Source organism: Ziziphus jujuba, chromosome 12, assembly GCF_031755915.1.
Source record: "Ziziphus jujuba cultivar Dongzao chromosome 12, ASM3175591v1".
In the NCBI taxonomy this organism is placed as follows: Eukaryota; Viridiplantae; Streptophyta; class Magnoliopsida; order Rosales; family Rhamnaceae; genus Ziziphus; species Ziziphus jujuba.
Genome location: NC_083390.1, coordinates 14,398,690 through 14,410,736, shown reverse-complemented (window position 1 = coordinate 14,410,736; position 12,047 = coordinate 14,398,690). Strand labels below are relative to the sequence as shown.

Here is a 12,047-nt window from a genome sequence, read left to right as displayed (position 1 = left end):
CCCATGCTTTACCATAGCTTATGTTTACTTTGTAATTAGAGCGAATGTCATGCATAATATCCAGGGGGTTTGTATTGCCATGAAATCCCATCAAACTATGGCGGCATGATGTCTCCAATAACTAAACTTGTTGCTTGTCAATGATCCCTTTTCGTGATATTTAAAGAGCAATTATGGTCATCCTGGAAGATCATAATCATGAACGAGCCATTGTTATTCTCATAATGTATCTTGGTAGCACGCAATCACCACTTGTAATTGTTATTTACACATACAACCTCATATCAGACCCTATTTGATTTCTTAACCTTGAATTTAAAATTTCTCCTTAGTGCATATAGACAAAGCCTCTTTTGTCGCTCATTCTTACTCAAAAAGAGTTGGTTCATTTGAATAATTTCATGGTAATTAACAGATGAGAAGCAATGGTTAACCCTATGCACAACTGTGGAGATGGCAGAATCCTAACTAATGTGCGGATGGTTATCTGTGCGAGGAGAATCAATGTTACCATCATGCACATTACCAATTGGACAATAACCATGAGGAGAATCACCATGTAGACTATCATTAGTGGATAGTCCCGATTGTTCGGTCCAACATATGTCATGTAACCCATCTTCACTAAGATTAGTGTTGACCTCATTTTATTCATCATTTTCATAATTATGGCTACAATATTCATTCAAATCATTAATGTCAAAGATCTCGTACTCATGATCATGTTCAATAGTTTGCACATCGTGTTCATGATTTGATATTCGAGAAGTTATGTTTGAGTTTTTGGGACATGATGTTTGATCGTTGAGGATTGCATGTCAGCATCAGGGGTACATACACCTGTCTCTGGAACTTGACATAGTGGATCAATAGACGTCAATCGTGAAATGGCCGCAATAAACATGGTCCACTACCTGAAATCAATGTGCTTCCATGCACGTTTAAAGGTATGCTATTGATATCGTTAGTTGTAGTATTATTAATGTGTGGGATCCTGGATAACATCAACAATAAGTGGAGATCTATCTTGAGGTTTGTGTGAACTACACTCTTCTATAAAACATTATAGGTCATCATCATTTTCCACAACGTACGACTCGCATGACAAATACACATGGTATATACACTTAAAAGTTAATTGATGTTGTGTAGAATCTAAGTTGAGAACATTTTAGACAACATCTTCACGTTCTACCAAAGTACAATTCCTTTTCATACGTATAATCTTCGTTCTTTGATGTTGGTATGTCCAAGTACCTTTAGAACATAAACTACATGATCCATCATAAGAAAGTAGAATTGAAATTTATGACATTGAACACAAAAGGGTTACCAATTTAAAATAGAATAATTATCTCCTTGTCACAAGTTTCAATTAATTCGCGAGGTCATAAGACTATAAAGATTTGCTCTAGTAGAATCTTAGCTGGAAGGTTGGTTAATTATCATCCTAAAGCAAGATAAATGAAAACTTACAAATGCGTTTTTAAAAGTGTGTACAAGAAAAAAGCCAAACAAATATGTTAAAATGTTAACGTATTAACCCCTAGTAGAATATCTAATAACTCCTTACAAACATAGTGGATAAAGCAGAATAGAATATCGGGTTTATAATATAAGGTTAAATTGTAACCTAACAACAGTCAGAATGGATGCAATTGCGACAATGATAAAAACCAAACCAGCATAGAATTTGCAATTATACATAAAAAAATCAAAACGTGATCAAAAAATGAAAACGATATCAGGGAAATATATATATACACATATATTTATATATAAACACATACCAAACTTCTTTAACTCTGCTCCACAAACATACATTTTAATTACACAAAATTGAAGTCTATTGACTCCATAATGAAGCTTTTTAGAGTCTTTTTGTTATCTACTAGTTGGCAAATGAATAATAGAGATGAAGTGAGAAAATGGTGATTTTGTGGAATGGTTGGTCAGTGTGAAGGGAGATTGAAAGCTACGTAAACAAGAAAAGAAAAAGAGAAAGGGGTAGACATAGAGGATGGAATTGAATGTGGTAGATGGGAGAGGAAGAGAGAGGGATAGAAATTAGTGAGGGTAGATATCAATAGTCAAAGAGAGAGCCAAAGATGAAGAGAAATGGTAGATGGGTAAAACAATTTGTTCTTTAATTCATTTATTCGTAACTTTTATACCCCTTTATTATTTTCTACAGCTTCACAATTAATTTCCTCTGCCATGTACAGACTCTATGCTATGAAGTATAAATGGTCAAGAGTCAATCTATTTAATGAAACCCCTAAGTTGACAATCTTAATAACAGTGGTAATTGAGTAATGCTTGATATGTACTGTTTTGTAATTTCTAGCTCTAATTTTTTACTGTTGGAACACAGAAGTGATACACCTTAATGCTTCATTCCTTTTCTTTCACCTTGATGGATTGCTTTGTTTCTTTAAAGAAAAATAAATAAATTGAAATATTGATGTTCCAATAAATTGGCTATTTTAAAAATTCATAGAAAATTAATGTGCATTTTCTTATTGGTAAGAATGTTAGGATGTCAAAAGAGATAAACCCTGTTATATTGGTATTCTCGAAAATCAACATATTAGGATATCAAAATAGATGAACCATGTCATATTAGGATAGTTGACATATGCAAAGCGTTCCTTTTAGCACTGAACAGAAATCTTTCCAAACTCCATTGTTAGTTATTTTCAATCTTTGTACAAATTGAATGGGAAGGAAGACACAATTACAGTGGTTTTTCTTTGTTTTCGAAGGCCAAAACGATGTTGTTTAAGATGAGTCCTTCAAGTAATGTTATTCCGTTCCCGGAGGATTCGTAGGAGCTTGAACAATCAAGTATTATTGCCATAATGATCAAGAATATTAACAATAGGGTTATAGACTTCTATCACCCTATTGTTAATATTCTTGAACATTAAGGTGGAAATTCCTGAGCGCTCAACCTTTTGCGAATCCTCCACGAACCGAATAACACTACAAGTCAAACAAGTGATAAACGACATCATTTTGGCCTTGGACAACAAAATTTCTAATACTTGTTCTTCTTCTTGTTCGCCAAAGCCCGTGGCCTAACCGTCCCATGGCTCATCTATTTTCTAATGCATGTTAAGTACGATCTTCAAACGAGACCGAAGGACAATGTTGACCTACCAAATAAGCAAATAATGTTATTTCAAGTAGTGTAATGATGTCTAAACATGCAAACACTGTAATCTTTTGGTTTTAAGTTTTTCCTAACATCCTTCACTTTAATTATGTAGAATTGGATTTTGCTCAATTAGATCAAAGTATTTTTTTCCCTTCTTACTAGCATAGCAAATCACGATCATGATAGTAATTTGGTAATCTGAACATAAATTTCACAAATGTAGTTTTACTAAATTGGATAACAAATAGGAGAAAGAAGAATTGAAAGCTCAATCCCTAAAGAATGGTGCACATGATAGAATGATACCGTAAATTTATTAGATCAGGGTCCCTACTCCACATGATATTAATACATGTCCGTCTAGTTAATCATTTGGCGATGAAAACAAGAAAAATGCAAACAATATATACATAAATAAATGACACCTTTTCAATGAAAACATTGAATAAATATCTTTTTCATCTAATTCAGCACTTACTTTCATATTTTTTTTGTTTTTATGATTTTATAAGAACCCATACCTAGTGCTTAATGTGAAATGTAGGTTACAAAAGTCAAGCATCCAAGAGTTGAAGTAACAGACAAATATCTTTAAGGCAATTTTAATTTCCAAAAGTAGTCTTACTTGTTTGTTGATTATATTTTAATTCATAACAACCACATTCAAATCTGTTTTCATTCTGTTCCAATGGTCACATTCAAAATTTCTTAAGTGCTAAAAACATATATGAAATGGAACACATTTATATCATGAATATTAAAACATGCTAAAATTTCCATCGTCAAATCCTTATGAAGAGGAATTACCTTGAAAATGAAGGGCTCAACATCCTTCACTTCCACTTTATCCATGCTAGGATCCCTAACAAGTCCAAAGAATTGTGCTTTAAATACAGGAGAGTGAGCGGCAAGTATCAACTTATGAGCTTTAAAATTTTCATCGCTAACCTGAAAAAAAACAAGCTTAATAAAATGCATAAATTAGACCAGATAAACGTTTTTTATATGAGAAAGAGAGAAATATTTCCTTTATAAAAAAGCTGCACACATACATGATCAAGAACACATTTAGGTGCCATCAGCTAAACATGCATAAAATTTAGAATTAAAAAACAATACTTCAACCAAATGCAGGCCAATATTGCTTCGTTTATCTAACACAAGAGTGCAGTATAACTTTGTTAGCAAACCTTCAGCTAATTTCCAAACAAATCGTTTAAAAGAGAGAAATATTTATTATTTAGTATTATTTAGGATGACTTTGTGTAATGGTTCTACTTAATGAAATGGTTTGCAGTTTCTTTAAAAAAAATAAAAAAAAAAGTGAAATTTTTATGCATGTTAGCTGCCAAATTATGATTGTATTTCCAGTTTGTTCGGCTCCAAGAAGTTGTAAAAATTAGAAACTGAACAGCTAAGAAATTGAGACTTATACATTATCCAAAAGGTCAAGGAACACTACTGGTGCACCAAATTTATGGAGAGCAATCCTATCTTAGATCTTGGATTTAGTAGAAATATAAACTAATAAAGAAATATGAACCACCTAATAAAGCTTATGTATTGAAAACCCATTTCCCAGTCGACTAGGAACTCATTAAAACTGTAACAGCCCAGACCATCTGCATGCAATATTGTCCTCTTTGGGCCTGGAGAATCCTCTTACAACCCAACCCTCAAGGTTTTGTCAAAACATTTCTCAAGGGAAAGGTATCTACACCACCTTATAAAGCGTGCTTCCTTCTTCTTTCCAACCGATGTGGGACTTCACAATCTATCCTCCAATATCGCAAGCGGGTGGTCTAGACTATTACAAAAACTACTGCAAAACTACCCAGAAAAAAAAAAAAAAAAGAATGCCCAAATGAATAAAAAAAACCACAAAGAACCCCTAATTGAACACTTAGCTTCTTATAATCTTGCATAAAAATAGTATCAGGCGAAGGAAAATCGGATTAGACAAAAAATAAAATAAAAAAAAATGAAGCTTGAAAACCTTGAAAATCCATACCTTAAGCAACTTCGGAGAATGGCAAAAGTAAGAAGAGAAACCCAAATGAATTAAAAAAAAAAAAACCACAATTCCAAAGAACCCCCAATTGAACACTTAGCTTCTTATAATCTTGCATAAAAACAGTCCCAGGCAAAGGAAAATCGGATTAGATTAAAAAAAAATACCTTTAGCCAGATCGAAAATGGTAAAAGCAAAAAGAGAAGCCCAGGTGAATAAAAATATTAAAAAAAAAAAAAAACAGATCCAAAGAACCCCCAATTGAACACTTAGCTTCTTATAATCTTGCATAAAAATAGTACTAGGCAAAGGAAAATCGGATTAGGAAAAAAAAAAAAAAAAAGCTGGAAAAGCCTGAAAATTCATACCTTGGGCAAGATCGGAGAATAGCAAAAGCAAGAAGAGAAGGCCATGTTTAGTGCAAACTGAATAAACCCACTATCCAAGATTACGATAATGGTTCCTGCTTATATCATAAAAACAAAAATGGGAAATCAAAATTATAAACATTTTCCCACTTAGAGAGACTCACAGCAGAGACTTTGGACACCCCACTTGAATTGGCAATTGATGGAATTTGTATGGAATTTTGGTGATCGGAAAGACGAAATGGGGCTGTTTGGCATAAAGGGAAAGTCAGTGGAGAAAACTTGATGAATGAGAAGAGAAGAGCCGAGTTTTTGGGAAAAGGGTGAGGAAGGAGAAGAGAGGAGCCGGCGAAGACTTTGAGAAGTGGATTTTGAAGAGGTTTTTAGAAGACTTTGAAAAAGTTTATGAAAATGAAAGAAAAAAAAAAAGTAAACTCTTTTTATTTAATTTTGACATCAACAGTAATTTAGAAATATTAAAAAATAAAAATGTAAAACAAAAAAAAATATAAATCCTCAAGGCCCATCAACAGGGGTAAGAGCCAAATTCCACGGAAAAATAATGGATGTGAAATGTCCTCACGTGCATTACACACACGTGGTGTTAATGGGCCAACGGCCGAATTAACGGTTGAATTTTTTCCCTTTTAAAAAAAAAAAAAAGAATAAAGATAAATTTTTAAACTAATTTGTAAAACCCAATATAATTTTGGGATTTACAGTAATAATAATCCAAATAATAATATAAACTTTACAACTGTAGAATGCCAATGAATAATTAGTTTCTTAATTTCTATGATATATTATAATATTTTTGGTGCAGTCAGATTACAGCAAAATTAAGAATATTTAAGTCTTGCAACAATTTTGCCTTTCACTACGCCCTTCGCATTGAGACCTCTGCCTCCACTCACGTCCTCTATCTCCGCTCTGCTTTATCTGCCGGTACTAGTCGGCGAACCACCGGCGACATTTCCAGGTAATTTCATCCTTCTATCTCTCTTTCTTTGCTTGCTCATTTTGTAGGAAATTCTTTGATTTTTTTTAGAGAGCGTCTGGAAAATCCTTTAATGCTCAAATTTTTATTTTATTTTATTTTATTTTCCTCTTGAGGGAGAAGGAAAAATTTGACGTTCGTACAGAGGTTGATGGGTGTCTGTGTTTTTTTGTTTTTTTTAATTTACTTTTTAGGAGAGAAACCAGTAGTTTGAGAAACAGAGTTACTGAGAGAAGGGCGTAGAGGAATTAAATCAGTATGCAAAGAAATCGAAACCAAACAAGGGTAAAAAAAATGCCAAAAACATGGAGAAGTTGTTTACTCTAAAACCTAACACTTTTTTTTTTTTTTTCCTTTTTTCCTGTAATTTTGTATTGCCAAAATTATGTCGATTAAAAATTAACATATAAGCTTACTAGAAAAACAGAATTGTTAAAAAGTAAAACTTACACAAAAAGAAGAAAAAAAAGGTAAATGAACTGTAGATCAGAGATGTTGCCTAAGGTATTACGCAAGGGGAAGAAAATCACTAGATAACTAGGACCATGTATAAAATGTTTTTTTTTTTAATTTTTATTTTTTCAAAAGACACAATATTTGTTGTTTCTAAAGAAAAGGGAAGCAAATACAATTATACATGACCAATTTATATTTATTGGTTCTGAACTCAATATAAGGAAAATTATACTAACACTTTCTGTACTTCGCATGTTTTGCATAAATACCTTTTAATATTTTATTTTTGTTGAAGTGTAACCCTTTTTTATGTAACCCTTTTTTGAAATTTTCATTGCAAATTTTGATTTAAACTATGAAACATAAAAATGCTAAATATAGTTTAATTGATTGTATTACAGTACAATGTGAAGACTTACATGTGAAAAATTCAAAAAATAATATATACCCAAAAAAAAAAAAAAAAAAGAATGATTCTGGTCTGCAACTAAAATAAGATATCAGGGTTATTTATGTAATTTTAAAGAATATAGGGAAATATCAACGAAATTGTTGAAATAAAAGGGTTTTTATTGTGCCTTTAATATTTTTTAAAAGGGAAAAGGGTACTGCTTCTTATCGGTCCCTTTGTAGTATTGATTTTAGACGACTATTGCTTTGTTAAAGCAGAGCCAGTGCAACTTTCATAGAACAATTGAGAAAGGTTAGGAAGTTAGCTACTGCAGCTGCTAAAATGCGTTAATAACATGGAATCCCTGCACTGACCTACAGTTTATTTCCAAATTTGACATTCAAAATCACATCTCATGTTTTCAAAACTATTGTTTGTAAAGAAAGTAAACATTGTGTATTAATGAAAATGTTGACTATTTTGTCACTTATGTCTATAGTTTTTTTCTGTTCCTAATCCTAATTATTATATCAATTCCCATTGTTTACATTTGAAGGGTCAGATAGTAATATGGATTTGTGAACTCAGTTTGTTTGATGAAATGCCTAAGGGAGCCCAATCTCTTTGTTATTTGTTTTGTTTGTTGTTCTTGTACTTGTATTTGTACTTTTTTTTTTTTTTTTTTTTAATTTTTAAAATTTTTTTTCTTTGTGTTTCAGTTGATTCCTTTTGGGCATTAATTTGAATCTCATCTTGAAATAGGATTGGAATGGACAGCTTTCGCCAAGAAAAAGTACAGAGATTCGAGGAATTTGTTGACGGACGCTTGAAACCTGATCTTGTTCATGCTATTGCTGAACGGTATAACTTCAAGAATTCTTCCCTAAACACATTTTGTTGTATGGATTTACTAAATAAGGTTGTGAAGGACTGGCTCTTTTGAATGGCATTAAAAGCTTTAGCTCAAGTTCTTTGTGTTCAGGCTTCTTGGATATTTTTGTTTAAAGTCTAGGAATTTATAAGACAATACTTGTCAGTTTGCTTATATGAATTAACCGGAAGGATTCTTAATCAATTATTCTCTGTCTGTGCTGTTTTTGTTTTGCAGGGACAAGGTGTTTGAACAACAAAAGATTTTGTATCCTTTTTGTTTGTTCTCTGCCTGTATCTAATTCTGTAATATATAGGTTGGTTTGTTGTTAAAACTTAAAACTGCTTGTTTAACTAGTTGGGTTATGTGTTGCTTGTATTTGGTTCATTACATGATAATAAGTAGTTAGATCTAGTTTTATCTGGCTATCTTTGCTTACTACCATTTTTGTTTACTTGACTCGCTTGATTTAAAGCTCAGATTTGCGAAGGAATATAGAGAATCTGGAGAAAAATAGTGTAACAAGTCTTAGGACATTAGTTAATCTTGGCTCTGAAGTGTACATGCAAGCTGATGTGTAAGTCTTCAATATCTCTTCTTTTCTGGCATATCTTGCTGCCATTCTCCTAGCATTTCAATAATTTTAACTCCTTATGTTATTAATTTGGCATAAGTATGTAGGGGGTCATTACCACCACCTGTGTTTGCTGATATTTGCACTAAAGCATTATATGACATACTTAGCCAAAAAAGAAGGATGAAAATATTTTGCATTTCATGTAGCTCTTTGGCCAAAAAAGAAGGATGAAAATATTTTGCATTTCATGTTGCTCTTTGTATGTTGTTGTGGGTCTGTGGTTTTGGGGTCACGTTATATAATTTGATGAAGACTGCACTAACTCAAGTACCCTTTATATATTATATATTTGTATGAATTCCTTTTGTCATTTCCAGCTTTGAAAATTGGTCCTTTACTTCTATATTTTGTTCTTTTTATGTTCTCTGTCATCTGGGGATGATTATTCTACGTCTTTACAGGCCCGATACAAAACGAATATTTGTGGATGTTGGACTAGGATTCCACGTCGAGTTCACATGGTCAGAAGCTTTGAATTACATATCCTTAAGGGAAGAAAAATTATCCAGGTAGGCAATTTTGCTTTGGTCATTTGAAAGCTGGTTTCTGGTCATATAATCAGGGGGCTGAGGTTAAAAAACCAAATGCATACTAAAATTTCTGATTTCCAATATTTATTTCTGAAGGCCACCAAGCTCCTTTTCCTTTCTTTAGGCAAGCCAACTCAATGCGTTATATTACTCTGTGCAGGCAAATTGAAGAGTATACTCACCTTATTGCATCAATTAAGGCCCAGATCAAACTGGTATTTCCCTTTATGGCAATGATCTTTTATTCTTGTCCTCTACATCTATTCTGTAAACAGATTACCGAATGAGACTTTCCAACTTGGTACTTAAGTCTAACCATTTCTTTTTAATGGTTACTTGGTTTAAATATTATTTGCTTGCTAGATAGAAAATAGAAGGATTATATTAACAATGATTAAAAGTAAAATTGAAGCAAAAAATAATATGATTTATTCTTTTCAATCATGTTTTCAAATTTCATGTTCTTTTATACTTGGAAAAATATGTGTTGCTTCCCCAAATTATTGCCTTTGTACCACTTAAGTGAGTAGTTTAGCAAAAACATAGAGAGAGAAAAAAGAGGAAATATGAAGCAAACAGAGGTGAAGAGGACTAGGGCGAGGAGTATTTTAGTAGTAATTACCTTTTAAACTTCAATAGATATATTTTATGCTAATATATATACTTCAGTAATATATTTTTGACTTAAGAGCATTTTATGCTTGGTATTTTTTCACTTGTTTATAGTTTGTTCAAAACTCCAGATTAGTTTTCAAAAAAGAAAAATTATAGTTCAGATTATAATATCTATAGAATAACTAGGAAGACCAAAATGTATAAACACTAAATCAGACCCCTGATTGCAGCAACATTGATAGTAAACAATAATATAAAGTATCCGACCCCTGATAACATAAAGCCTCAATAACAAAAAAGGAAATCGTAGCTGTGGTCTAAACGTATAATGCCCTGACCCAAGTCACAATCTCTATCAGTTTTAACGTGCCTGAAAATAACAATCTCATGTGCTTTGCAGGTCTGTGAAGGGATTAGGGAGTTACTCCAACTTCCAGCAGAGAAACCTGTACAAGAGCGCATCTTTTAACACTTAAAAAATGAGTCTGTAAGAAGCTGATAACGTACATAACATGAATTCTGAAAACAAACTATTATCTTCTTGATTCATGAAATATATAAAACATCTATGTCTTATGCTTCTATACTGTGCCATCACTGTTGATTTATGAATATAAATTTGACTTCTTTTGTGTAAAACTCTCTGGCAATAATAGCCTCTGGAGTATCACTTGCCTTGTCACACAAAAGCAAGCATATACAAGTTTATTTCCCTTCATCTTTCAGAATCAAAGAGACAGCTAAAGATGGAATATATTACTTGAATTGAATGCGTGCAGCGAACAAAACGACACGCTATTGAAGTCAATTGTCAGCCTATTGCCATTAAGCTCTTAGATTTACATGCCAAGGGACTACCATCTACTGGTTTTCTTTCATCTTCTAGAGTTTGTAACATGGAAAAGGTGCCCTATATGCTACAGCTACTTCACAAGTCAAAACAAAAAGGTTTAGACAAACAAGAATTTGAATTTACAAAATTTATGTTTAAGTGAACCAAATAGGTTGCAACCGTTCAGTTCTAGTCATTTGCACTAAGGTTTCTTTTGAACAAGGAGCAAGATTAATATTACCTTAGGATGCCTAGTAAGAAAGTTTACAAATAAAAAAAACTTGGCCTAAAGCACAAATTCAGATACTTTGATCTTCAGCAGCATCAAATAGCAAGTTTTATCTTCATATCAGATTCCATGCATAGATTTTTCTTGTCATTGGTGAGAATATTCTTCATCTGTAATGCTAGAGTTTGCTTGTCATTGGTGAGAATATTCTATATCTGTAATGCTGCAGGAAATGTATATTCCATCTGTGCAATAGTTTGTATGAGAAATTTCTTGATAACCATCTCTCTCTCTCTCTCTCTCTCTCTCACACACACACACACAAACACACAATTATGGTTTCTTTCTTTCTTCCAAACAAGGAATATACCCCAAAGTTTCAAAAGATAATCAACTCTATGCAACATTAAACATCATAAATAAAATTTTCCACCTGGGAGTAATATTTTGAAAAATAACTACTCTTTAAATAGACCAAGTAACCTCAAGGAAAAATTCATATGATCAAAGAGCTCTTCTATTGTCCTATATTTGCAAATGGAGAAACATAATAGAAATTATGCTGTAAAGGATTATTTTATCTTCTGAGTTTGACATGCAGTCTTAGCTTTCAAATTATTTAGATTCATGGCTTTTTCATTTGAAGCAGCAGATATAGAGCAGATGTTCTTTCCCTTCCATGAAAAATATTTTTTTGGACTGAAAAATCCTTTTTCCTCAAATTATCTTCTTTTTTTTTTTTTTTTTTTTTTTTCTTTATTTCATCTTTAGTAGTAACACTAAATGGAAAGATTGGATAAATACTGAAATGGAAAACCCGAAAACCTTATTGTACCATGTTATAATTCGGCCATTCATTATGCGTACTTTCAATAATTCATAAAATAAACAGCACTAGCACCGAATATACAGAAAGCAACGCCATTGCCGAGATCGAACCCGGGTGACAA

At 32.4% G+C, this 12,047-nt stretch overlaps 2 protein-coding genes across 7 annotated transcripts; one reads left to right on the top strand and one right to left on the bottom strand.

Moving 5' to 3' along the window:
* Window positions 1-2,596: 2,596 nt before the first annotated feature.
* On the bottom strand, window positions 2,597-5,920 carry LOC112493249 (BTB/POZ and MATH domain-containing protein 3). Of its 2 annotated transcripts, none has more exons than XM_060813608.1 (3): window positions 5,540-5,920; window positions 3,968-4,123; window positions 2,597-3,158 (listed from the first exon to the last, which is right to left on the bottom strand). In XM_060813608.1, the coding sequence occupies exons 1-3, from the start codon at window positions 5,582-5,584 to the stop codon at window positions 3,108-3,110; spliced, it is 252 nt and encodes an 83-aa protein (XP_060669591.1). In that variant the 5' UTR covers window positions 5,585-5,920; the 3' UTR covers window positions 2,597-3,107. The 2 variants fall into 2 exon arrangements, with proteins under 2 accessions (XP_060669591.1, XP_024934437.2); XM_025078669.3 differs by having other exon boundaries at window positions 3,968-4,108.
* A 434-nt stretch (window positions 5,921-6,354) lies between these two features.
* LOC107428910 (uncharacterized) lies at window positions 6,355-10,618 on the top strand. 5 transcript variants are annotated; one of them, XM_060813214.1, is made up of 7 exons: window positions 6,355-6,518; window positions 8,103-8,244; window positions 8,492-8,521; window positions 8,735-8,831; window positions 9,293-9,400; window positions 9,582-9,722; window positions 10,437-10,618. In XM_060813214.1, exons 2-6 carry the CDS (start codon window positions 8,229-8,231, stop codon window positions 9,706-9,708), a joined length of 378 nt encoding a protein of 125 aa, XP_060669197.1. In that variant the 5' UTR covers window positions 6,355-6,518; window positions 8,103-8,228; the 3' UTR covers window positions 9,709-9,722; window positions 10,437-10,618. The 5 variants fall into 5 exon arrangements, with proteins under 5 accessions (XP_060669197.1, XP_024933907.3, XP_015894995.1 ...); XM_025078139.3 differs by having other exon boundaries at window positions 6,357-6,518; window positions 8,146-8,244; XM_016039509.3 differs by having other exon boundaries at window positions 6,362-6,518; window positions 8,146-8,244; window positions 8,730-8,831; window positions 9,582-9,636.
* The last annotated feature ends 1,429 nt before the right edge of the window (window positions 10,619-12,047 follow it).